Source organism: Pelobates fuscus, chromosome 3, assembly GCF_036172605.1.
Source record: "Pelobates fuscus isolate aPelFus1 chromosome 3, aPelFus1.pri, whole genome shotgun sequence".
Taxonomy (NCBI): Eukaryota; Metazoa; Chordata; class Amphibia; order Anura; family Pelobatidae; genus Pelobates; species Pelobates fuscus.
In genome coordinates, this window is record NC_086319.1 from 246,842,218 (window position 1) to 246,868,661 (window position 26,444).

General features: G+C 39.3%; 1 protein-coding gene across 1 annotated transcript in view; it reads right to left on the reverse strand.

Moving 5' to 3' along the window:
• PLXNA4 (plexin A4) overlaps positions 1–26,444 on the reverse strand; it is a 673,785-nt gene that overhangs the window by 567,817 nt on the left and 79,524 nt on the right. The window contains exon 2 of the mRNA XM_063448298.1: positions 22,647–23,883. Coding sequence (XP_063304368.1) covers positions 22,647–23,822 — 1,176 coding nt within the window. The 5' untranslated portion in view covers positions 23,823–23,883. The remainder of the gene's footprint in view (positions 1–22,646; positions 23,884–26,444) is intronic.

The following is a 26,444-nucleotide window of genomic DNA, read 5'->3' on the forward strand; positions in this document are numbered from 1 at the left end:
GGCTGGACATGATAAAATAGTTAGGTGAAGCTTTAATCGAAGTCAGGAAGTTAATCTATCTGCATCCATAACACTAGATAAAATACATTTAAACATGCACCCCAAAACTGAAGTATATTTGGAGAGATATGGTATAGATGGAATTTTACTTTCTAAATGTCCATTTCTGAGACTCTAGGTGATAGAGGATAATGGCATTATTTATATGCAACATGTGGCAATAAGACTTGGATAAAATAAACCTTCAGGTTTTACAAATCAGCTTTAATTGCCCTAATTATTGGCCCAGCTGTTATAATGTATCACCCTTCTTCTGTCCAATGACAACAGGCAAAGGGGCAGCTTTGCATAAGGAGAAACACATTCTATTGGCTGTTGGACTGTGAAAGGCCCAACCTATTGGCGGGCCCGCAGGGAGGGAGATGCCTTATTGGCTGTAGGGGGGAAGCTCATGCACCCTTCATTTTTGAGTGTTAATCTGCTGCTATATTGTCTCTCTGTACTATTTCACACTGCATTCATAAAATCACTTACTATGCTAGCTTGGAACAAAAAAATATATAAAGAATAAATGTTAGCCTCCTTAATTCTAGCAGAATCTAAAAGCCAACTATAAGTGAGTGATAATGCAAATATTATAGGAGAACTATTTTATTTTTTAACATATACCCTCGTGTGTCCAATAATTGTCATGCTTAGAAGAACTTGAAAGTGGTAGCGGTTAACCAATATGAACTTCTATAGCTAATCGGGAAAAAATATTCATATATTAGTCTACCGATCTTTGTTCCAATAAAGCATGTGAGTAATTAATGGGAAACTATAGTCACCAGAACAACTACAGCTTTTTGAATTTGTTCTGGTGAGTAGAATTATTACCTTCAGGCTTTTTGCTGTAAACACTGTCTTTTCAGAGAAAATGCAGTGTTTACATTACAGCCTAGTCATGGCTGCCTAAAATGCATCCAAACATTCAGTATCTCCTCCCTCTGCATGCAGACACTGAACTTTCCTCATAGAGATTCATTGATTCAATTAATCTCTATGAGGAGATGCTGATTGACCAGGGCTGTGTTTGAATCATGCTGGCTCTGCCCCTGATCAGCCTCCTTGTCAGTCTCATCCAATCCTATGGGGAAGCACTGTGATTGGATCAGGCTACCACTTCTGATGATGTCAGCAGACAGCTTGTTTTTCTGAGTCAAACAGCATGCTGTAGCGGTACTTACCTTATCCGGGGGCCGGACGCGGTCCTCTCTTCAAGCCGCGCGCGGTCCTGCGGCTGCACGAGCCGCGCGCGGCTCGTCCGACTGTTCAGACAGGAAGGCGGGCAGGGACCGCGGGAAGCGGTCACGTGTCCCGCCTGCAGCTAAGAGCGCGCCGCGAATCTCGGGCGCGCTCTTAAAGAGACAGTGGGAGCCTAAATTGCAAAAAGGCTCCCATTGGCTCCTGTCATGCCAATCACCCCATACACTTACCTGTTGGGGGAGTGGAAGTGACAGGAGCCAATCACATTAGTTTGAAGGCTACTTATACTTACCCTTTTCCCTTAGTTCCTTGCCCTATCGTGGTTTCTGCTACAGTTCCCTTTAGTGCTTGTTGTGTTCAGTTGTGTTTCTCCGTATTTGACCTTGGCTTTGTATTCTGACTTCGTTTTCGCTTTATCCTATTCTGTACTGTTTGCCGGCTTGCTGATTCCTGTGTACCAGTCCCCGGCTAGTTTTCGTTTACGCTGTCTCTTTGTGCCCTTGACCTCGGATCGTTCCTGACTCTGTCTTATCCTATTACGTCGAGTCCGGCCACTCTAAGGTCCGGTAGACGTATCTCTCCTCTGTACTGTCTTCTGTTAGGCTGGATCCTGCGTGTAGGGGTATATACTCGTTACATTACGATAGGGCCATGGACCCCGCAGATTTAGCTCAACAGATGGCGACCCATGAGGCTAGATTTGTAGAGCAGGATCACCGTATGGATCAAATAGCTCAGGCTCTCCAGACGCTCTTAGCTAGAACCATTCCAGCAACCGCACCTAACCCTCCTGCACCGCTGCTTCCTGAAGTATCGACTATGCCTAACGCTACAGCACATTTAACGCCTCCTCCTAGGTATGGAGGGGATTCTAAGACATGCAGAGGGTTCATTAACCAAATAGAGTTTCATTTTGAAATGTATCCACGTTCATTTCCCACAGAGAGGTCTAAAGTTGGGTTCTTTATGCACCAACTTACCGACAAAGCACTTGAATGGGCAAACCCTATTTGGGAGGCTAATGGACCTATGGTGCATAACTTTCACAGTTTCCTAACAGCTTTTCGCAGGACTTTTGATACTATGAAAAGGTCTAAGAATGCCGCTAGAGCATTAATGAGGGTTAAACAGGGTTCTAGGTCTGTGGCTGATTACGCTATACAGTTTCGTACCCTTGCCTCACAGGTCGATTGGACCAATAATGGGTTAACTACGGCCTTCATGGAAGGTTTATCAGACTCTATATTGGATGAGGTAGCAGCTAAGGAGCTTCCTATTGCCTTAGAGGACCTTATTGACTACCTCATCGATATAGATAATAGGATTCGTGACAGGCTCTATACTAAGAACAGGAATAGACGTTTTGTTACACCTATTCAACCCAGAGTTAATATACCGGAGAGTGTTAAAGTATCTGAAGAGGAACCTATGCAATTAGGGGTTGCCAAACTCTCAGATACTGAGAAATTACATAGGAGAAGGGAGGGACTCTGCCTATATTGTGGTAAGAGAGACCATATGGTAAAGGAGTGTCCTCTGCTCCCGGAAAACTCTCGCACCTAAGACCTTATAGGGGACTGGCCTTGGGTGTGATTTCTAAGTCTCCTACATTGCCTCCTAACCGACTGCTTCTCCCTGTTTCTTTACATATGGGAGAGAGTTGTATAGTTGAAAACATAGACGCCCTGGTTGATTCTGGGGCAGCCGAGAACTTTATAGACTCTGGTTTTGTAAAGAAAAACAACATTCCCATCAGGGAGAAGGAGATACCCTTGGCCGTTGAGGCCATAGATGGTAGACCATTGATATCTCCTGTTGTTACTCACGAGACTGCACCGCTACACATGTACACAGGGGTTCTACACTATGAAACCATTCGGTTCCAGGTCATCACCTCTCCCTCTTCACAGTTGGTGTTAGGGTATCCATGGTTACGTGCCCACAATCCCATTTTTGACTGGGAGACAGGGCAGATAAAATCATGGAGTGAAGCCTGCCATGAGTCATGTACTATTGAAGTCACGCCTGTGAATTCTATTAACGTTCCTACTGTTCCTCCTTTATCTACGACAATACCCTCTCAGTATTTAACTTTAAAGACTGTCTTTGATAAAAGAGAGGCTGACAAATTACCGCCTCACAGACCCTACGATTGTGCTATTGATTTGTTGCCTGGTACTATACCTCCTAAGGGCAGGGTGTACCCCCTATCGGTTCAAGAAAACCGTGTCATGGAGGAGTACATTAAAGAGTCATTAGACAAGGGATTTATTAGAAGATCCTCCTCTCCGGCTGGAGCGGGGTTCTTCTTTGTATCAAAGAAAGAAGGGGATTTAAGACCTTGCATTGATTATAGAGGTCTTAACAAGATCACCATCAAAAATGCTTACCCTATACCTCTAATAACAGAATTGTTTGACAGGCTCAAACATGCTACGGTATTCACCAAATTAGATCTTAGAGGAGCATACAATTTGATACGTATTAAAAAGGACCACGAATGGAAGACAGCCTTTAACACTCGGTCAGGTCATTATGAGTATACCGTCATGCCATTTGGGCTTTGCAATGCCCCAGCAGTGTTCCAAGAATTTATTAATGATGTCTTAAGGGACTTTATTCACTCATTTGTTATTGTGTACTTGGATGACATTTTAATATATTCTACTGACATTCACGCTCATCACAGACATGTTACAACAGTTCTGAAGACCCTTCTTGCTAATGGTCTTTATTGCAAATTAGAAAAATGTCTATTCGACCAGTCCGAGGTCCAGTTTTTAGGGTATTTGATTTCCGCCGAGGGTTTTCGGATGGATCCCCAGAAGCTCGCTGCAGTCATAGAATGGCCTCTGCCGCAAGGTCTGAAAGCCATCCAGCGTTTTCTGGGTTTCTCTAATTATTATAGACGTTTTATCAAAGGTTTTTCGTCTATAGTAGCGCCTATTACTCGTATGACTAAAAAGGATGGCAATACACGTGTCTGGTCTACTGAGGCACTTCAGGCTTTTGACTTTCTTAAAACTACGTTCGCCTCTGCCCCTATTTTACAGCATCCTGTCCCCTCATTGCCATATATACTTGAGGTTGATGCTTCCGATATAGGGGTAGGTGCTGTCTTATCCCAAAGAGAGTCTCCTGACAAGCCATTGCATCCTTGTGGCTTCTTTTCTAAACAAATGTCCAAGGCAGAGAGGAATTATGATGTGGGTAATCGCGAACTCCTTGCTATCATTTTAGCACTCAAAGAATGGAGACATTTGCTAGAAGGAACTAAGGATCCTATTCTCATATTTACAGATCACAAGAACCTATCCTACCTTAGCGAAGCTAAAAGATTGTCTTCAAGGCAGGCTAGGTGGTCACTGTTCTTGTCTCATTTTAATTATATAATCACCTATAGGCCAGGTGACCGGAACACCAAAGCGGACGCTCTGTCCAGACAATTCGAGACTATTGACAAACAGGAGATTGATGTCACTCCTGTCATTCCCCCAGACAGGATAATAGCAACTACTATATTGTCTATTTCCTCGTCCCTCTTGCAGGCCATACAAGCGAAACAAGGCATGGCACCCAGCGAGAGGCCTAATGATAAATTGTTCGTTGACATTCCCGAGAGACGGGATATTCTGTCACTTTATCACGATACTAAGACTGCTGGACATCCTGGTATTTCCAAAACAGTGTCAGCCGTTTCTCGGTATTTCTGGTGGGATACCTTACGTAAGGATGTTACTGACTATATAAGTGCTTGTACTACTTGTGCATGTATGAAAACCTCTCGTAGAGTTCCTTGTGGGCTGTTGCATCCGTTGCCCGTTCCCGAGAGACCTTGGTCTAATCTATCAATGGATTTTATTGTTGAATTACCCCCTTCGAATGGTAACACAGTCATCCTAATGATAGTAGATCGGTTTTCCAAAATGGCTCACTTTGTGTCTCTTCGCAAGTTGCCCACTTCCAAGGAATTGGCTCTTATCTTCGCTAGAGAAGTGTTTCGATTACATGGTATTCCCTTATCTATTGTATCCGATAGGGGTAGCCAATTTATTTCCAGGTTCTGGAAAGCCTTTTGTTCGGAGATGGGTATTTCCCTCTCATTTTCTTCCGCTTACCATCCCCAGTCTAATGGAGCTGCTGAACGTGCCAACCAGTCTCTTGAGCAGTACCTCCGTTGTTTTGTGTCTCACCATCAGGACAATTGGTCTGACCTGCTTCCTTGGGCTGAATTTGCTCGGAATAATGCCACTCATGATTCTTCCGGCAAAAGCCCTTTTTACGTTGTCTATGGCCAGCATCCCGTTGTTCTTCCGGCTGCATTCTCCTCTCAGGGCATGCCAGTTCTGGATGAGCATTTGACTGGTTTGCGTAGTACTTGGGAGCAGGTTCAGCGTTCTTTGGTGGACTCTGCTGCCCGCCAGAAGGCTCAGGCTGACAAGCATCGCAGAGCGGCTCCTTCCTATGTTGTGGGGGACAGGGTTTTGCTTTCCACACGGAATATTCGCCTCCGGGTGCCTTCTATGAAATTGGCTCCCCGCTTCATTGGTCCTTATCGCATTATACATAAGGTTAATCCCGTTTCTTATGCCTTGGGTCTGCCTAAGAATCTGCGTATACCCAATGTATTTCACACCTCTTTGTTGAAGCCTTACGTACGCAACCGCTATACCCGGCATACTCCCCCTCCCCCTCCTGTCTCTGTGGAGGGTCATGAGGAGTTCGAAGTATCTGCTGTTATTGACTCTCGTTTTCTTAGGGGTCGGCTTCAGTACTTGGTACATTGGAAGGGTTATGGGCCTGAGGAGCGCAGTTGCGGATGCTGTTCATGCTCCCCGCCTTGTACGTTCTTTCCATTCGCGTTTTCCTGCCAGGCCTGGTCCTGCCCGCCCGGAGGGCGTGTCCTCGGGGGGGTACTGTAGCGGTACTTACCTTATCCGGGGGCCGGACGCGGTCCTCTCTTCAAGCCGCGCGCGGTCCTGCGGCTGCACGAGCCGCGCGCGGCTCGTCCGACTGTTCAGACAGGAAGGCGGGCAGTGACCGCGGGAAGCGGTCACGTGTCCCGCCTGCAGCTAAGAGCGCGCCGCGAATCTCGGGCGCGCTCTTAAAGAGACAGTGGGAGCCTAAATTGCAAAAAGGCTCCCATTGGCTCCTGTCATGCCAATCACCCCATACACTTACCTGTTGGGGGAGTGGAAGTGACAGGAGCCAATCACATTAGTTTGAAGGCTACTTATACTTACCCTTTTCCCTTAGTTCCTTGCCCTATCGTGGTTTCTGCTACAGTTCCCTTTAGTGCTTGTTGTGTTCAGTTGTGTTTCTCCGTATTTGACCTTGGCTTTGTATTCTGACTTCGTTTTCGCTTTATCCTATTCTGTACTGTTTGCCGGCTTGCTGATTCCTGTGTACCAGTCCCCGGCTAGTTTTCGTTTACGCTGTCTCTTTGTGCCCTTGACCTCGGATCGTTCCTGACTCTGTCTTATCCTATTACGTCGAGTCCGGCCACTCTAAGGTCCGGTAGACGTATCTCTCCTCTGTACTGTCTTCTGTTAGGCTGGATCCTGCGTGTAGGGGTATATACTCGTTACACATGCAGAGCTGCAGCTTCAGGCTTGAATACAATAAGATTTTGCTATATTTATGGAGGCATGAGGGCCTCAGGGGGACTGGATGGTGGTTTTAACACTATAGGGTCAGGAATACATGTTTGTGTTCCTGACCCTATTGTGATCCATTAAATACTAATTTGAAAAGTCTTATTACATACTACCTCCTACATACATGTGGCAATGAATACATAATGATCATTCTTTCATTGTTTAGTGAAGTATACATGGCCTTTCATCTGTTCTTCTCTGAAAAGTATTAAACTGAAGAGATTTTTTAGTTCTCAGAAAGGCATGACGACAATTACATTTATTTATCTTTATTAGAGTACACAAGCTTTTTTATAAATGCAGCATTTTTTGTTCCATAGAAAACCACAAATTGTTATGCAGTAAACACTGAAGAAACTTTAGGGCCATTACATGAGGAATAACATAATGGAAAATAAATTCATAACAGCCAACACTACAGCCTACTGTCTCATCATACACTACTATAATGGAGCTAAAGTAACGTAAATGTAATTACATGTTACTGCATAAATGGCAGTGTATTAAGTTGATGTTACCTGAGCAATCAGTCACTCATACAAATACAACGTGATCATGCTTACAGCAGTTTCATTTTGCATCGTTTATTGGGCCATGTTATACCAAAAAAAGTAGGTGATGTCACGTTTTCTGGGGTGACAACAAGGTAGATCACCAACTGTTCTAAAACTTCAACTTCCATGATGCTTTGTCAGATGTAAAAGAACACTATAGGCACCGGGACCACTTCGTCTAATTGAGGTGGTCTGGGTGCAGTGTTCCCTTAATCCTGCAATGTAAAACAATGCAGTTTTAGAGAAACTGCAATGTTTGCATTGAAGTTTTAAGACTGTCTCTAGTGGCTGACATCCAGATAGTCATTACTGGTGGTTCCTGTATTTTCATGTAGTTTGACTCTATGAAACAATGCTGGACATCTTCACGCTGTGTATGAAGACACCCAGCATCAAGCAAAGCCTCTTAGAAAAGCATGGAGTCAATGCTTCCCTGTGTGGAAAGTATAATGCATGTACGGCACTCGCATTAGGTTTCCCCTGTCGGCTGACATTGGCGGAGGAAGAGCCTGACCCAGCCCCAGAGCTTGACCCAGAAAACAGGTAACTAATGGAGACGGTTTTTGAGGTCTTTCACGGACAGGGAGGGAGGCGGTGGAGGATTCAACGGGACAGAGGGACACTATAGTGTTAGGAATATATATTATTTATTCTTAACACTAAAGTGTTCCTTTAAGACTGGTAGAGCATCATGGGATTCATATTTCCACAACAGCTAGGTATACATTTTTAGCCATTCCTGTTCTAGAAGATTCATAGGCTGCTACTCTCATATTACTTTACTCTATGTTTATTACGTATTTCCTGTAGTAAAGATGTTGCTCGGTAACTGATAACGATTTAACTGATTTACTGTGTTCAACATTATTTTTCTGTGTTACAAATATTCACAACAGGTGCACAAGAGTTTACTAATAGGTGCACAAGAGTTAAATAGTAACCTAATGTTTTGTCATCAACTTGTAATGGCCAGTTTAATTCTATAAACTCGTCACTCAGTAAGCTAATAATCGTGAATTAATTACATTAATACAACTAGTTTTACTTGAAAAATTTAATAGTTATGCAAACCAAGGAGATGTCACTCTGAAACTGCATTCAATTAAAATTGGAAATGGTTATTTTATGGTATTAAAACACTAGTCATAGCTAACATTTGCACTAAGCCTAGTACAGGAATAGCCTCATTAGAATCTGAGCACAACCAGCCTACCTAGGGACCGCAATGCAAAGGGGCCACAGAGAACATCCCTGTACTAAGCACTAACACATGCCCATAGTACACCACCTTCGAAACACTAGACTCCAGAAACAAACCCCAATCATACCCAGCTTGTGGAGGTTCACCACTCTATACTACTTCCCTTTCCCCCTCTACACTCCAGCCAACATTCATGACAGCTATCTGGTTTCACAATGGAATCCCATTTACATATCAAAAGGAGGTTGTCATCAAAGAGTACAAATAGGTGTACATCTTTACTATAAAGGTATCAAGGGTCATGTTATCAGGAAATCAGAAGATCAGAGTAATTAACATCTAGGTGTAACCATGTAAGTATGTGTTTTCCCAAGCCATCCTGTTCAACCTACCCAGAAGCCTAACCTAACTGGTCAACCTAACTTTACATAAATTCTAATATAGCTGGAGGGAAGAGATCAAAGAAAAGGAAGAGATCAAAGAAAAGGACACTGGATTAACCACATTTGGGAGGTGAAAGGGATTCTGGGACATGTAGTTAAGGACTGCCAGAATCAGTCCTTAAAGAACGACAGCCAAGGAGGTCAGTTTCTTGGACTCTTTTTCTCTCTTTGTCTCTTTTGGGAGGGTAGCAGCAAGCAGAGGTGCCATGGTGAACTGAGAGAGACTGTCCCAGACTTCCAAAGATGAAGGCGCAAGGGGAAGATCTTCATTTAAATGTTTAAGTATTGCCCTTTTACCATGTATCCTCTGGTTTTAGACTGGATATGGTTATAATATCATATATATTCCTTTAAAATCTGTAACAGTTTCCTAAATCAATATTAAATATACATTTATGTTATACACTTGTATTTGTGTCTTATTTGTAACACATTCCCTAATAGAATAATCTTGTAAGAGGGTCTTAATTTCTTACAACAGACGTAGACCTGGCCTCAATAACCGTCCCTAAGTCCCCATGAACGATACCACAACAGAGTCACTCAGGCTGAGATGCACTGCTCGACCGGATAAACAGCGGTGCAAAGTCCCACCCACAAGGGGCACCTAGACACCCAAAATGCACTTGCTCCGCAAACACAGCTACTGTGTCTAACACCGCGATTACTGTCAGAAATGTAATATAAACAATGTTCAACCACAAGATGCCCTATACCTATACCCAACATGTAATACCAACTGTACATTGTCATGTGATGGGTAAATTTCTCTTTATGTGAACCAAAAACCCTTTTAAATAAAGAATTTAGAAAAAAATAAAACACTAGCCATAGCAAAAACGGGATTTTCTATAAGATGTTTTTGTATTAACCTGCATGGTATTTCATTAATCAAGTGTGTTTAACTGTTTGTCAGAGCCATCAAATAATTTGAGGAAACGTGCAGTCCATGTCTCTAGAATGGGCTATTAATTGATTTGAAATATTAGCTTAAATGCAGTAAAATACAGTTAGTTATCTGTTGGTTAGTTTAATTAATACAGTGCTAATGTATGATTTACTTTTTTGTATGAGAGCCAGTTGTAGAGTGCTTGTTTAATCTATATACCTACTAATGAAAGCAATAGTTAAGTGTGTCTTAAGCGTGTCCGTCCCTCATCTATTTTAATACTCGCTGTTTTTGTGTTGATGGTATGACTTTAGACTGTAAAATACCCTGGTGATTAAAAAATGAATGGTTATAAAACACTTACAACTGGGCCAGACCTACCAATTACATTGTCACCAATAAATATTCATAAGGCATTCATATTCACATATGTAAATATCCCCAAATCATACTTTTTCTATTTTTATTAATTTTTCCATAATTATTTAGCGGCTTATTATTGTTGTTATTATTATTGTAGAGTGCTTTTTTTTTTTTTTTAATCTATTTTTTAGAGGATATATTAAGGGGAAGGGAAAGAGCAGGAACAAAACCTGTCTTGTAAACATCAACAGAACAGAAGCTAGTTAATTATTCACCAACTTGACCTTTATAAATATCCTCCCGTCAAATTCGGCCAGACCTGCTGGACACCAGCTGCCAACCCACACAGATCTGTTTTTCTTCCCATTTTTAACCTTATTAGAATTCTTAAATACAATAAGTGTTCTGAATTATCTCGTGCCTGATGGACACTTATTAATCATAGAGATCTAATCAATTGCAGGTCATAACATTTCCTTTTTTGATGACTTTCTTCAAGTAACATCCCCCACCCCTATATTATCACATCTGAATTAATTAAATCAGAAAAAGCGCAACAAGGTGCACAAACATTTCAGATTTGCTCGCTGATCTGAAACCTACTTGGGAGATGTTAAAATTATTTATTTGCATTCAAGGAAAGCAATTTATCAATCTAATTAAGTTTATGCAAGCACAAATTAACTAATATAGTTACATAGTTACATAGCTGAAAAGAGACTTGCGTCCATCAAGTTCAGCCTTCCTCAAATATGTTTTTGCCGTTGATCCAAAAGTAGGCAATAAAAACCTAGTCTGAAGCACTTCAAAATTTTTAACAAACTAGGAACAAATTCCTTCTTGACACCAAAATAGCAGTCAGATGTCTCTTTGGATCAAGCAGCTATTAACCCACTAATTAGAAATTATATCCCTGTATGTTATGTTTTTGCAAGTATTTATCCAATTGCAGTTTAAACATCTGTATGGACTCTGATAAAACCACCTCTTCAGGTAGAGAATTCCATATCCTTATTGCTCTTACTGTAAAAAAAACATTTTCTTTGCCTTAGATAAAACCTCCTTTCTTCCAGCCTAAATGTGTGACCTTGTGTCCTATGTATAGCCCTGTTTATGAATAGATTTCCAGATAATGCTTTGTACTGGCCCTGAATATATTTGTATAATGTTTTCATATCCCCTCTGAGGCGCCGTTTTTCCAAACTAAAGAGATTTAAATGTTTTAACCTTTCTTCGTAACTAAAACGCCTTGGCAAAATCCAAGTAGACCACATCCAGTGCAACACCCTGATCTATACATAGTTGCATAGTTCAGCCTTCCTCACATATGTTGTTGCTGTTGATCCAAAAGAAGGCAAAAACCTAGTCTGAATCGCTTCCAATTTTGCCACAAACTAGGAAAAAATTCCTTCTTGACCCCAAAATAGCAGTCAGATGTCTCCTTGGATCAAGCAGCTATTACCCCACTAATTACTTCTACTTCTACTTACTTCTTCGTAGAATGCAATTAGGTTAGTTTGACATGGCCTATGTTTCATAAAACCATGCTGATTATTGCTAATAACATAGTTCTTCCCAATAAATTCCTGAATATTATCCCTTAATAGCCATTCAAATAGTTTTCCAGTCACAGAAGTTAAGCTCACAGGTCTATAATTTCCAGGCCAGGATTTTGAACCCTTTTTAAATATAGGAACAACATCTGCCATCTTCCAGTCCTCCGGTACAATACCTGAAACAAAATCTTGGAAAATTAAATACAGAGGTTCACTTATTTCCCCACTAAGCTCCTTAAGTACTCTTGGGTGAATACCATCAGGCCTGGAGCTTTATTTACATTTATTTTCTTTAAGAGCTGTAGCACCTTTTCAAAATACATCTCTCCTATTCTCTTAAAGGGACATTATAGGCACTCAAACCACTTCATCTTATTGAAGTGGTCTGGGTGCAATGTCCCCGTAAATCACACAGCCCCTAGAGGCACTTCCTGACATTGGACATCCTCACACTCTGCAAGAGGACATCCAGCATCAGTCAAATCCAGGGTTACCAGATCCACCATGTTTTCTGGGACACATATCACATATGCATATTGATAGGCAGTACATGAAAAGGGTAGCCCTATAATGTGTAGAATTGTGAAGAAGGTGTATTAGATTAAGCAATTAGTCAATGAGGAATCCTGTAATTAAGCAATTAGGCAGTAGGCAATAAAGCAGAATATGCATTATACACACTGCAGGGCAACCCTTTTCATGCATTGCCATAAATACGAGAAATGTATATGTGTCCCTGTAAACATGGTGGATTTGGTCACCCTGGTCAAATCCCCATAGAAAATATTGCAGCAAAGCTTTCCTATGGGAAGACCTAAAGTGCTTGCAGTGTTTGCTACGCATGTGCATTAGCACCCCTCCCTCCCACCAGCTCAAGGGCCAACTTTGTATTCGCTATTGCTACCTTTTCCTACAATTTTGTCTTTCTGGACCAATACCATAAATGGTGACTTGATTATGGATTTAACAATGAGTTTGTCATAGTCTCAAACAATAAACAGTGTCTTAGGTGTGAAACTTAATGCCTTACATTAATTATACATTGGATTGTGCACATGTACATTAGTACTGAGTCACTCACGCAGCCCATACAGGTTGTGTATTGAAATGTAAGCCTTTCAGATTTATATTTCAGTTATCAGACATCAAAAGAGGCATTATCAGCACAGTTTGAATTCAAATTAACCTCATGTCCTTCAGAAAATAAGGTTAATTTGCATGAAAATATATCTTCAACAGAAAATGACAATGTTTTTACATAAACATATACAAAGTTATGTACATTTTTTTAATAAGTATAATGAGCAATTAAATGAAAAGGGGGTAAACATGACAACCATATACTTTAAGCATATCACAGATGCTATAAGCCTATTCACAATCAGAGTTCAAGGCTGTTCACCATATAGGTCTGAGACTGTTGCTTATGTAATGCGGTGTGTGTCTACACATGTGGTAACTCAAGTTAAACGAGTTGGATAGAGACAATGTTACCCAAGTTGGATGGACAGTAAGGAGGAAGTAAAATATGATGTAGTTATAAGCCACTCTATGCAATGAGAAAGGGACTTGATATGTCTGTGCCACATGTGTAGGTTGTTATGGTGCTTGGAGTGACCATTAAAATTAACACGTCACAGCAAATTTAGAAGTGATGTTTGTTCTAGGTGAAACATCATATATTTAAAAAATATATATTATCAATTGTATACATGGTATAATAATATATTTGGCTCCAGGGGTTTGTTTAAAAAAAAAAAAATCAATATATAATAGAAATAATTAACCCTGAACTATGCAGGATGTATATCTATATCATGGATCTTATTTTAATTGATTCTTAATTTAATGCATTTTGAGAAGCGAGGGTGGATGATAAAACTCAAAATTAAGGGTCTGGCAAATGTCGTTTTTAATTCTTAACCATAGATGAGTCATTCAGTAATTAAATTATTGTCTCCTAAGCTCTAGTTTGGAACTTACCCTTATTTTAAAATATGTTTCTACTGTTGGTTCTGTAATAAAGAATGTTAGCCTTAGGGGAAATAATTAGAGCCAGGGTGCTATAATAAAATTATACTCAGGCTGGGCTGGCTTGCTTGTTAATCTCACTATGATAATTGCTGTAATTTCTTCATTAGTCAAAACGAATTGCATTAACCAAGACCACCTTTTACACTCATACATTTTACTCATAAATACAATATATGCAACAAAGCACCCATGTTAAAGTGTCCCAGAATTGCCTTTAATATAGGTTATTAGGCACTCCACCTGTGTGACTATTTATTGGCCATTTTCACGCAGAAATACTTTATGTGTGCCACATGAAATGCTTTCCTAAACCTCCATGTCAAGATGATTGGCTATGCAAAATCTGACCTTGACTGGGTATTTGAATTCTGAATAAGATTATGATAAGATTTTTTTTTTATCTGCCAGCTGAAAAGGCAGGGTAATATATCGTAATGTAATGATAGCTTAATATAAAAATGTTTCGAGATTATTATTTTATAATGTACACATATTCTACTGTAAAGGTATTAAAAGTGCAGTCCTGAAGTATGTAGTACGAGTTTGAAGCCAACTACACCATCATGGTGGTTCACATTTGGTAGTGTCTCGAAACAATTATGACCTGGAAACCCTAGAATATTCACACCATTTGTTTCATAAAACAATGTCCCTTGTGGCAGTTAGCACTTAAATAAATAGAAGTATGCCACCCAATAAAGAAGAAGTTACCTTGTTGATAAATAGCAGTCTGTGGAAAAAATGGAGGCAGACCCTGTACAACTCTCAAATATGATGTTCTAGGTTTGTAGTTGTGACAGTGGCAGACATATGCACCATACATTCACATTCTCAGTACACCTTGTCTAGGGATTCCCACAAACATGGATTTAAAAAAAAAAATGCTAACCATGTACTCCTAAATTACTGTGTGTGAGGAACAAACTAGAGAAATTAGGGAGATTCTGTTTGAACTTATTATCATTTGCTGTATTTGTAGCCATTTTCTTGACAGAGTTCAGTGGAAGTGGAAGCTGTCATGAGTTCTTGAACTTGGTTGAAAACTATAGTCATAGCAGTTTATTCAAATTTGAGTTTACCCGAGCTGGGCCTCAATGAAAACTTACAGCCTAAGGCACACCTTTGCAATAATCTTGCTGTCTAATAAGCATCTTGATATGCCACACCTGTGAGGTGGATGGATTAACTCGGCAAAGGAGAAGTGCCCACTAACACAGATTTAGACAGATTTGTGAACAATATTTGAGAGAAATAGGCCTTTTGTGTACATAGAAAAAGCCTTAGATCTTTGAGCTCAGCTCATGAAAAATGGGGGCAAAAACAAAAGTGTTGCGTTTAGAATTTTGTTCAGTATATATATATATATATATATATATATATATATATATATATATATATATATATATATGCACACATATATACTGCTGCAGTAACAAATTTATTAAAGGATGTTCTCTTGATCACCCAGTTAAAGATATTGGAACACTTACACCACACAAGTAAAGGAGAAGTGACAAAAGTGGATATTTGTAGTTCCAACTACTTCATTTTCTAAAATGTAGCACAATGTTGACTGTATGTGATTTGTCTTCTCATTTTTCCTTGACTACCGACCAAGTTGTCCTCAAGTCCACCACCTTCCATTCCATCCATTCCCATCTAAATTTGTATCCTGTGTTCTTTTTTCCTGTTCCTTCATCTCTCATTTATTCAACTATTCCCATATATATATGCAGTGTTCTTAGAAATAGGAAAGGCTTGAATATAGTAATTTAATTGTCAAAATCTGCTCCTTTGGTGGAAAAATGGGAACCGTGCACTGTATTACAACAGTTTTGCCTATTTTGACCGATGTGTGATTCACTTGGACAAGGCATCATTAGAGGATACGATTAGCAGGCAGAAAGGTGACACCTTCTCATCTTAAAACTCAACTCCCTGTTAAATTATATTATATGTAACTTTTCTACAGAACAATTTCCTATGGATCCAACTGCTCTCAGTGCACTTTATGTCGATGCTATTTCTTTTCATGCCTGAAGTTTCTTTTTCTCTCATGTAGAAACTGCATAACAAGTCTAATTTATATACGTCCGTTAATTTAACAGCACATTGTCAAAGCTGAATTACGGACTTGACAAAAAATATAGCTACTTAGAACTATGATAATAAGAGAAACAAATGAAAGAAAATAATAGTTTTAGAAATAATCAGCTATTTTTATTTAAAAAATAAAATAAAAATCAGACTGTGAAGTATAGGCAACTATACCACAGCGTTACCTCTATCACTGTGTAATTAAAGTCTATATATAGAATATCATTCTTTATGAGATATATCTGGTGGAGTGACCCTTTCTAAGAGCAAGCATATAAGCTTCCCTGTGATCTGACTTACCTCTTCTTGTATTCTACATAGTATGTTAAAATGAGCAAGTTATACCTTTTAAAAATTATCTGAAATAACATGAGAACTTTTAAATATTGATTTTTCTCTCTGTGTGAAAGCTATGGCCGTTGGAGAATTGGCAATTTTTGTTTCTTAATCCTACTATAAGCCATAAAGGAGATAAATACACTTTATATGCAGTGAACATTGATACTAAGAAATGCTGTGTCTCACAATGTATACTCAGGCTGTTTTCTCTTATTCTCTTGGCAGTCCTTTGAGTATTCTGATTGAGTTCCACCAATAAAAAAAGCAGCCGTGTCCTATACTCCTGGTGGCAGCATTGGTAGTTTATGAGAAGCTATGTGTAAATACCCTTAGGGTCTGCAGTGCCCTACTGTCACCATTGTTTTTGCATGCATAATAGCTGGGTCATGTTGTAGTGTTTAACCCCTTAAGGACACATGACATGTGTGACATGTCATGATTCCCTTTTATTCCAGAAGTTTGGTCCTTAAGGGGTTAAAAACATTAAGATCCTGAGATCTTCACGTATGACTATAAACATGTATCTATGCCTCCCTCTTTTCTGTACTGGTTTTCTAGGGGCTCTGAAATGTTAGTGTTTGCAGATATGTGTAGAGCTCCAATGTTGTAAAACCCACAATATGTGTCTTTTAATAACTAAATGTACGTTTAAGATAGATTTCAGTTACATAAATGACACATTTCAACCAATAGGTCAACAATAATCACCTAAAACGCTGCCTGAACCCTGACAACATTTTCCAACCATTGATGTATCACAGAACAGCCTCTGTTTAACTCTTCCAAATGATATGTGTTTGCACGGTTTCTCCATGCCATACATTCTAAGTCTGAACCATGTCAAGTAACGTAGACAGACAGCAAATAGAACCAAATGCAGTTTGGATTCACAGATTATAGCCTCTCTGGCTAACACTACTCACAAAGGACTACGTAGCTTCTAATATATTTCTTACAGTTGCCTCCATGCTTACCATCACACAATGTCAAACTAGGCTGATATCGCACAAATCAATCATTAATTCATCTATGGGTAAGAAAAAAGTATGGTATGGGTACGTTTATGTAACATGTCCGTTGAAAATTTCTTAACTTATCTTTCAATTCCATAGGGGGCACAGCACTTTGGAAAATGAACTATGTCTGTGATCTGTCAAAACGAGTCTATAGCGCATTTGTGGATTTTAAATAGAAACATATACAATCTTGGACTGCCGAATTAGAGGAAGATTGCAGTGAAACCAATTTACAAGATCAGTGTGAGGGCAGGAGATGAAGAGATTATCCAGATGTTTGCATTTTAAGCATTTTACAATGACAGAACATCTTCTGCATCTGTTAAAAGAGTTACAATGCCAAACAGCACCATATGATTTCCTATTATGCAATCTTTACCTGACATTGTGAATTCTCATATGTCTTATCGATTACATATCTCTGGTAATCCGAATAGCAAACTCCATGACATAGATCAGATACTTTAATATACTAAACATCACTGTATCAGACAGGGCAGCAAAGCACAGAAAAGAAGAATTCTATAATAGTACACTTGTTCACTTTATAAATGGTATACTTGCAGATAAGTAGCACATCATAATGATGCTGCATTCATATGACCGCAGACTCAGAGTCATTGAACAGTGCAAAAAAAGAAAAAGGTTGTAGTGGGGTACAGCAGAGTAGCCCACGTTCCACATTTGGGGAGACAGCTAATGTGGGTTTACACACACACAGACAGACATACAGACACACACACACATATGCTAACAGACATACTGACACACACACTGACAGACATGCTGACACATGGACACATATACTGACACACACACACATACATACTGACAGACATGCGGACACACACACACACTAACAGACATACTGACACATACACAGAGACACTGATAGACATACTGACACACAATCACACATGCACACATGCAGAATTGACACTTTTAAAGGGTGCCTTCCCTAGTGTCACTGCCTCCTTTATCTCTCACGTTCGGCTCTGTGTTTTCATTGGGAGGAAGTAATGCATGCCCGTCACTTCCTCCCAGCGCTGCCGAGAAGCATGGGGCCGGTTGCGCTGTTAAAGGGCTACAACGCGCGACTGGGCTCCTGCTTACAAAGGCCCACCAGGTGGCCATTACTGCATGGGCCCAGGGCAGCTGCACCGTTTGCCCTGCGTTAAAGACGGCCCTGAGTTTAATACTGAATAAGGGTCTTTGGATGCGGCTAGCTCTGGCCCAACTGGAGGTGTTTCTAAGGCAGGGGTTACACACTTCCTTTTAGCCATATCGGTTCATACCTGAGTAGGCATTGTGATAGACTGAGAGTGGTCTATCTAAGCCAATTACAGCCACCTTTTGCTGCTCAGGCTAATGCTTGCAGCATTAAAATATTAAAAACTGTTTATTACTGAATGAAAGGACAGCACCAGGGGACTTCACACATTATAACCACTTAACCACTTCACTGAGATGAAGCAGTTACAGTGCCTACAGTGTCCTTCTAACATTTGCACGCCTGGAACTCTGCTAATGACACTACTGGAGGTAGAGTTATACCACCGCCAACAATATGCTATAGCTCTGTATGTGAAACGTTTCAAATTTAACATACAGACTCCAATACCCTTGACCATCTCAGAACATTGAAGTGGCCATGATGCACGGAGTAACCTTTTAAACAAGGCTTCAGGAGGTATGGAGATAGAATATGGTTTATTCTGATTTTACTAATTTAATTAAAAGGTTTTCTATGTATAGAGAAAGTAGAACACAGCACCACCTCAGTTTTTGGGAAACAATGCATCTAGCTTATCAATATACTCATCTAATCTGATATGTCCATATCTCCATCTATCAATCTTAGTTACTAACCATTGCCATCTGTCTGTCTGTCTATCCATCTATCCATGAATTGTATAAACCATACGTCTATGTATTTGGAATAATGACATGCTACTAGTGTCTCAGCGAGTGACTCCCAAAGGGAATGTTTTGATCTTTTCCTAATACTTTTGTCTTCCTCTCACAAAGTGCATGCCTACAATTGAGCATTTTTTAAGCCTGAGCATAAATGATTTTGTAAATGTCCTTACTTGTGCTGAAACGTTGAATGATCTTTATTTTGATCAAGGCTTTTGTTTGTGTCACACAGAGAGGGACAGTCTGATAACCAACATATCACTGCATTACCAGCTTTAAATCTGCCTCATTCATTATCATGTAAGTATCTGTAAAGTGACTGAAATAAGAAGTAATGTGTTTTCAACACTCACGTCAAGGCTTATTTTAACACGTTTTTCATTCTGGCCTCTTTTATTTTCCATTTACAATGCATTATAGCTTATTATAATCATTGCCTGCATCTTGCTTCCTGTCATTACAGGTGCATCACTGTCTAACAAGACAGAAATATTCGCATTTTAGAAGATCCTGTGCTCTTTTGAAATGGCTTTTATCAAAGTGGTGCTTGACATATCTATCTATTATTAGCACTTGAAGTGTATGGACTGATATGTTTAATAGATCCTCTTTTTTACATGACCTTGATGGCTAAGGAGATATGCCAACACCAAGGGTGATAGGCTGATTGCAGAAACATTGACAACAGATCATCTATACAATTCCTTTTTTTTCTGATTATAATCTAAAGAATTTTACATATTGTAATCTCTAAAAGCATGGTTGGAATCCTGGTGGTAATTAAGACATTGCTATTTAAGAGACAAACAGAAATGGATTGTGTTCTAGTGATGCACTGATCACATGAGATTCTGGTACCCTGCTTCTGATGTCTTATACTTGCTGATGCTAGTTCTGTAGTGTAGTGTACTGTAGACGAGAGAGATTTTAAATCCTCGCTAACATACTTAGGCAGAATAACAATCTGTTCTCTTGCTGGATGCGTCTGAAGAATTTTCCTTTAGATTTCAGACTCTGAAGAGGGATAAGCAAGTTATACATTTTTTTTATCCTCTATTTTCATGCAAATTTGATCTGTAACCTCTAGTGCGTATCTATCCTCACTACAAAAAAAGCAATCCATTGCCTCTAGACAACTGGTATGTTTTACTCAAAGTGAGCATTATCTTTTCCTAGGTTGAATACTCTACAGCATAATGGGACCTGTAGAAAATTGATATTTGACCTTGCCCGTGCATCCTGTGAGAAGCTGATTAGTCTCTGTTTAAATATTAATGTGTAAATAACAATGACTGAACTGGCATCCGGTAAAAATATTTTAATTTATTTAGTTCACTTCCTTTTTATTTTAATGTTATACAAATGCCTTTAGCAACACTCTTTAGCAGGTGGTTTTAAAGGTAATACAAGAAAACTATAGAAATATCTGTGCCACGTGGGGTTCTCCCAAGGTTTTTTCAAAATTAACCCAGTCCACCGATTTTCGGAACTTCCATTGGAAAAGGGAAGACCTCAGCCTGCTGTTTTATTATCAGTGTTTTCTGGTATGTTTATGAAAGACAAAAACTTCTAATCCAATTAAAAGGTTACTCCAACCATCAATACCATTCCAGCAGGCTGTAGTGGTTATGATGGTAGGAATACAATGGTGCTGTTTCCTAGTAATGCGGAAAATTAGTTTCACAGCGATTTGGCCTCTTACCCGGTCATGTCTGGCACCGGGTCTCCTCTGCAGCAGAATTAACGACATCCAACTTCTGCACAGCTGCATAAGTTGATGCCGATCATGCTGATCATTTATTGGCTGAGAGTGTCAGCTGACCACTCTCAGCCTATGACATAGGTTATGTGGGATTGGCTAATGCCACTTCAATGATGCTGCCATAGGTGGAGTTACACCTCTGGAAGCAGAGGAGTTAAATTATGTGCATTTTGTTCAAAGTGAAGCACTGCACATACATTAAACTTACTGAAGTGGTCATGGTATCTGGAGTAACCCTTTATGTAAGAATTATGAGATAGATGCTATTCTCACACACAAGAGTGATTGAGAACTCCAGGTTCAATGAATATGCATAGTGTATTGCATGAAGGGAGGACTGTAGTGGCGTTTCAGAGTGATGATGGCATTGCTACCATTGATGCATTTTAAGTTAAAAGAATTTAAATAAAGTAATTTTAAAAGATGTATATGCTGATGCAAAAACATTTCTGATCATGGGCATACGAATCCCACACAAGAATGCACTTTCACAAATGTCAAAAACAGAGTTATTTATTAAAGTCTGACAGGATGATTTTTGCAAATACAGACAAGGGTCAAATTTACTCTGAAAAGCAAAACCGGAAACAATGTTCACACTATTTACCAATGTCTAGATTTTGCAATACTGGCTCCTAATGATATCTGTCTATTATCTGGACATGACCATACGTGAAATACAGATCTGAATGATAATGATAATATAGAACTTAATTGTAAAACATGGACACATGTTTTCATGTAATATAGTATACAGCAGGCAGCTACTATATAATACAGGCCAGCAGACACGTTAAAACAAATACATAAATATATAAATATAATGCACATGGGGGTCAATATGATCCTCATACAATTAATAGTAGGTTTAAATCCTATATAGGAAGCTCACCATCACATAGATCAGGCATAGGCAACCTTCGGCACTCCAGATGTTTTGGACTACACATCCCATGATGCTTTGTCAGCATTATAGATGTAAGAGCATTATGGGGGATGTAGTCCACAACATCTGAAGTGCCTAAGATTGCCTATCCCTGACATAGATGATTCTGACTGATTTTAAACCACATACCAAATGTTACTGACTGAATGGCTGAAAATACCAAATTATCCACCAGATTTGCCTATAGTAAATATGAGAATAGCTAAAATTAAATATCTAAATTAAATGCAGCCATACATATGTAGTACTTAGTGAATCCCTCCATATTACATTTTAGGGACATAACTTTTCATCATGAAAGGGATCCATTTTTTAAAGAACAAATATACAAATTAATTGGTTGGTATATCACAAGAGAATTGCCAAAAACCGTTGGAATAATAAAAAAATATCTGAAGAAATGTGTAAACCATATATTATGGCAAAATGTTTCACCTAGTTAGAACTTGGAAAAGTATAAACATCTACTTAATATTTTAGCATATAACAGTTTATTAAAGAATGATCTCTGAAAAATGTTAGCAAACTACCCTTTACTGCTGTATAGTAATCATTTTATAGAGCAAGAAATTGTTGGTGTACATTATAAATAAATTCCAGTTAATCAATAATAAAGATACTTACCGCATTGCTGCAGTGAATGTCCTTCACCTTCAACCATGCAAGGTCTAATGTACCTTCTCCTTTGTAGCAAGACTGTAGTCTCTCTTTAATACGGTTGTTAATTTCTTTGAGAACAAATACGCATAAAGCAGTTTCATCCAACGATTTCATTCCCCTCTTTTGACCCTTGGAGAAGATCGTAAACAAAACATCATCTCCAGGTTTAATTCCCAAAGATTTGGCAAGTATAGACCCAGCTTTGGACAGATAAGCAGCTTGAAGAAGTCTGTACTCCACACCATTTTTTTCACAGCCAATAGGCACCTCAACATAAGAATTGAAAGCTCTTTCCTCTTTGCACAGACGAACTAGTTTGGAAGTATAGACTTGTTCTTTTGTGGCAGAGCCAGGTGGAAACGTCATCTCTGGCTGAAGAGTCAAGAAGTAGACATAATTGCCACTGCTAAAGCCATAAATATAATAAATGTCAAAGTCAGGGATAATGGTGAAGGTATCTGATGGAATCTTTATCATTGAGGCAACAAACTCATCATGAAATACATAAGCAAACATTCCATCATCTTCTGAGTTAGCACTGAGTTTCCTGCTAGAAATTGTAGGAAAGTATTCTGGTTTTCCATCCACTGACGTTGCAATAAAGAGCTTATCATTGAGATTGTTGTGAGGTACAATAACTCCGACCACAGATCCACTCTCATTTACTCCAGAAAGGTAATGCTCTTTCTTATGAAAAGGTTCAGCGAGTTTAAAGAGGTCACTTAGCCTGAGAAGTTTGCAGATACCCTGGTAAAGACTTCCACAAGCTATTAACCTATTTTCCTTGTAATCTATAAGAAGCATTTTATTGACATTGTTAGTAACAGCCAGTGGCTCGTTGCAAGGCTGAACTATCCTTGGTGGATAACACTTTGGGTTGTCTTCGTCTGGCCCAGTCTGGTGAGACACTAAGACCTTTAGGTCTTCAGAAAGTTTGTAAATTCTGTTGATAGCCCCAAGATAAATGGATCCACTTCTGGCATCAACCACCATATGGTTAAAACTCCAGTCTGCTTGCTCAGCATGAAAAGTTGTGAAATTTCTCTTTACTTGTGAGTTTTGTCGAGAGATGGCTGATACTATAGTTAATAATACACACTGGGTGATTACACTGAACCAGGTCTTTCTTGTGGTTTCCATATTTCTAATTGTAACTTTAAATCTGTTTGCTGTTCAAAAGATATTACACTTGTGTTTTGGCCTGTGGAAAAAACAAACAAACAAAAAAACATTGTTACATGTAAATATAAAAACAATGCAACAGCAAGCATATGTAGACTACAAGACATTCTGTTACAAATACAATAGATGCATAGAATGTATGATATATCTGATCCAGTTTGACATTTTGTCAGTAACACTGTTACTTATGTTACAATGTTTTTACACATGAAGCTTCCACACTATCGATATCATCACGTAACAAGTTATACCCAGTTGTAGCTATAATTTCAAATTGAATATGATAGAACTGAGAGAAAAAGCATCAACTTCTAATTTTCTTTTTTTGTTTGTTTATAAATCGGTACACAACGTGCAATCTGTTGAAACCCAGTTATTTGTATTTACAAGTGATTAGACCCTTTCCATACTGTTTTCCTAAACACGATATGTAATATATACTGCACGGCATTAGTAATCCAGGTTTCCAAGCAATTTAACAAGAATGTAGTGGGCACAACTGGGGTTAAGAGGTTGAAGAGCAATGTCCAATAACAATATATTACGGAGGTGAGTGCGAGTTAATGTAACATAATATAGTAAAATATAAAATAACATATATAATATACATTTCATTAAATAAAATCTCTGTGTTCCTGTGTTTCTGCATGCTCAGGATTGGTAGGCCCGAGTATATAAATCTGCATTATGTAAAAAGTTTATCACGTTTTTACAGCACCATATAACAGAGCAGGTGAAAAACTTTGGTCATTTGATACTCCTTTCTACAGTCTGGTTCCACAAAAGTAAGGAAATGATTGTGACCCTCAAGTAGTAACATTAAAGGGATCCTACAGTGCAAGGAAAACAAACCTGTTTTCCTGGAACTATAGGTTTAATAGTCCTCCCCTACCTATATACCCCCCCTTCTGAAGGGGTTAACTTACCTGAACCCAGCGCCAATGTCCCTCTGCGCTGGGTCAGGCTCTGCCCACGCTCCTCGTGCAGATCCCCTATGGGGAAAATCTGACGCTGGAGGTCCGTGAGGTCGTCCAGCGTCAGATAACGGACCAAAAGTCCATTTAGATTCCAGAAGTGCCCCCAGTGGCTGTCCAAGTGTCACAGCACCCAGACCATTTCAATTAGCTGAAGTGATCTGGATGCCTACAGTGTCCCTTTAGTATTGTGCAAAATATATTGCTAGCATGTGTATAGATCAAAGATCATTACTGTCTCAGTCTAACCCACTAGTGCTAAAGATACAAATATAACAGATGTATGTAGTTTCATCCACTGCTCTCCCACCCTCAAATGATATGTAAGTTGGTGAGTCAGAGTGGTTGTGATTTTTAAAGTGGCATAATCATATATTTTTAGCTACAGTATATGGTTTCACCAGCACAATGTATATATTAAATATATAGCCATCTGGGGGTGACATTGATATCCACACACATCTCTCGGCATTAAGAGGTATGGAATTGGAACTATGGGGAAGAAGACAACATGGGAGCAAGTCAGTGATGCAATTAGCATAATTCCTAATGCTTACCTGCAGGAAAGGAGATGTATCTGCTAAGTAGCCCTGCAGGCTTGACAAGGAATAACTATAGCCAGAGCACTGCTGATGCATTATTGTGTGTGTAGAAACACCCTGAAATTGCCTTACACAACTGCATGCAAGATGGATGATGCACTGTTTATATCACAGTAGTAGGATGTAAGAGGAAAAAAACTAGGCCAAAAATCCATATGCCAAATCAGGACTGTCACACTGGATTCAAGACTATTGGGAGGTATTCACACATTCTATAGATGATGGGTTTGCTTTAACTACTATGAATTATTATTATACATAGTAATGCTCAGTACCAACACAAGCCATGTGCCGATCGCCTTCATTCCTGATGTGACATCAGTTATATTGTCTGTAACATTCCTATGGTTACAACGTGAATGGCTATTACTTGTTACTCCCATGATTCCGTTACACTATTAAACAATGATTCCATCCAAGCTTATGTGGAATATCACGTTGTACAGCCTCACTCCATAACAATGATGGATATAAAGACATATATCCGCTAATCCAAGTCTGATTCAGTAAGATCTTTTGAAACCCACCCAGGCTTAATCCCAAAATTCTGCAATATTTAATCAAGTGATTTAATCACATTCATCGTGAAGCTGAATTCATTTTGAGGAATGAAAAAGTAGATGTGAAAGACACCAAACGAGGTAATCGTCTGATTGTATCCATTTTATGTGTGGGAGAATCGATGCCAAAAAGTGCCCAGCTGTTCCTGGGAAAACAGATAGAGTATAGGTTTCAGATCCCTTCCAGCGAGCAATGGAGAAAGAGCTTAGTGACTCTGCCAGAGGACACCTAAGGAAAGGCTGTGTAGTAAATAAAACCCAGCGGAATGCCTACTGCTAATCAGGCAATGCTTTATAGTGTGTATTTTCTCCCTGTGCTTTCATAGCTAGGGAGTTTCCCAGGACACGGGAGGCTGTGAATGGATGATAGCTGGATTGACCCCTATCCCAGCTGCAATGTAATTCCAGGCAGTGCAAATAACAATGCTTGTATAACCTAGTGCA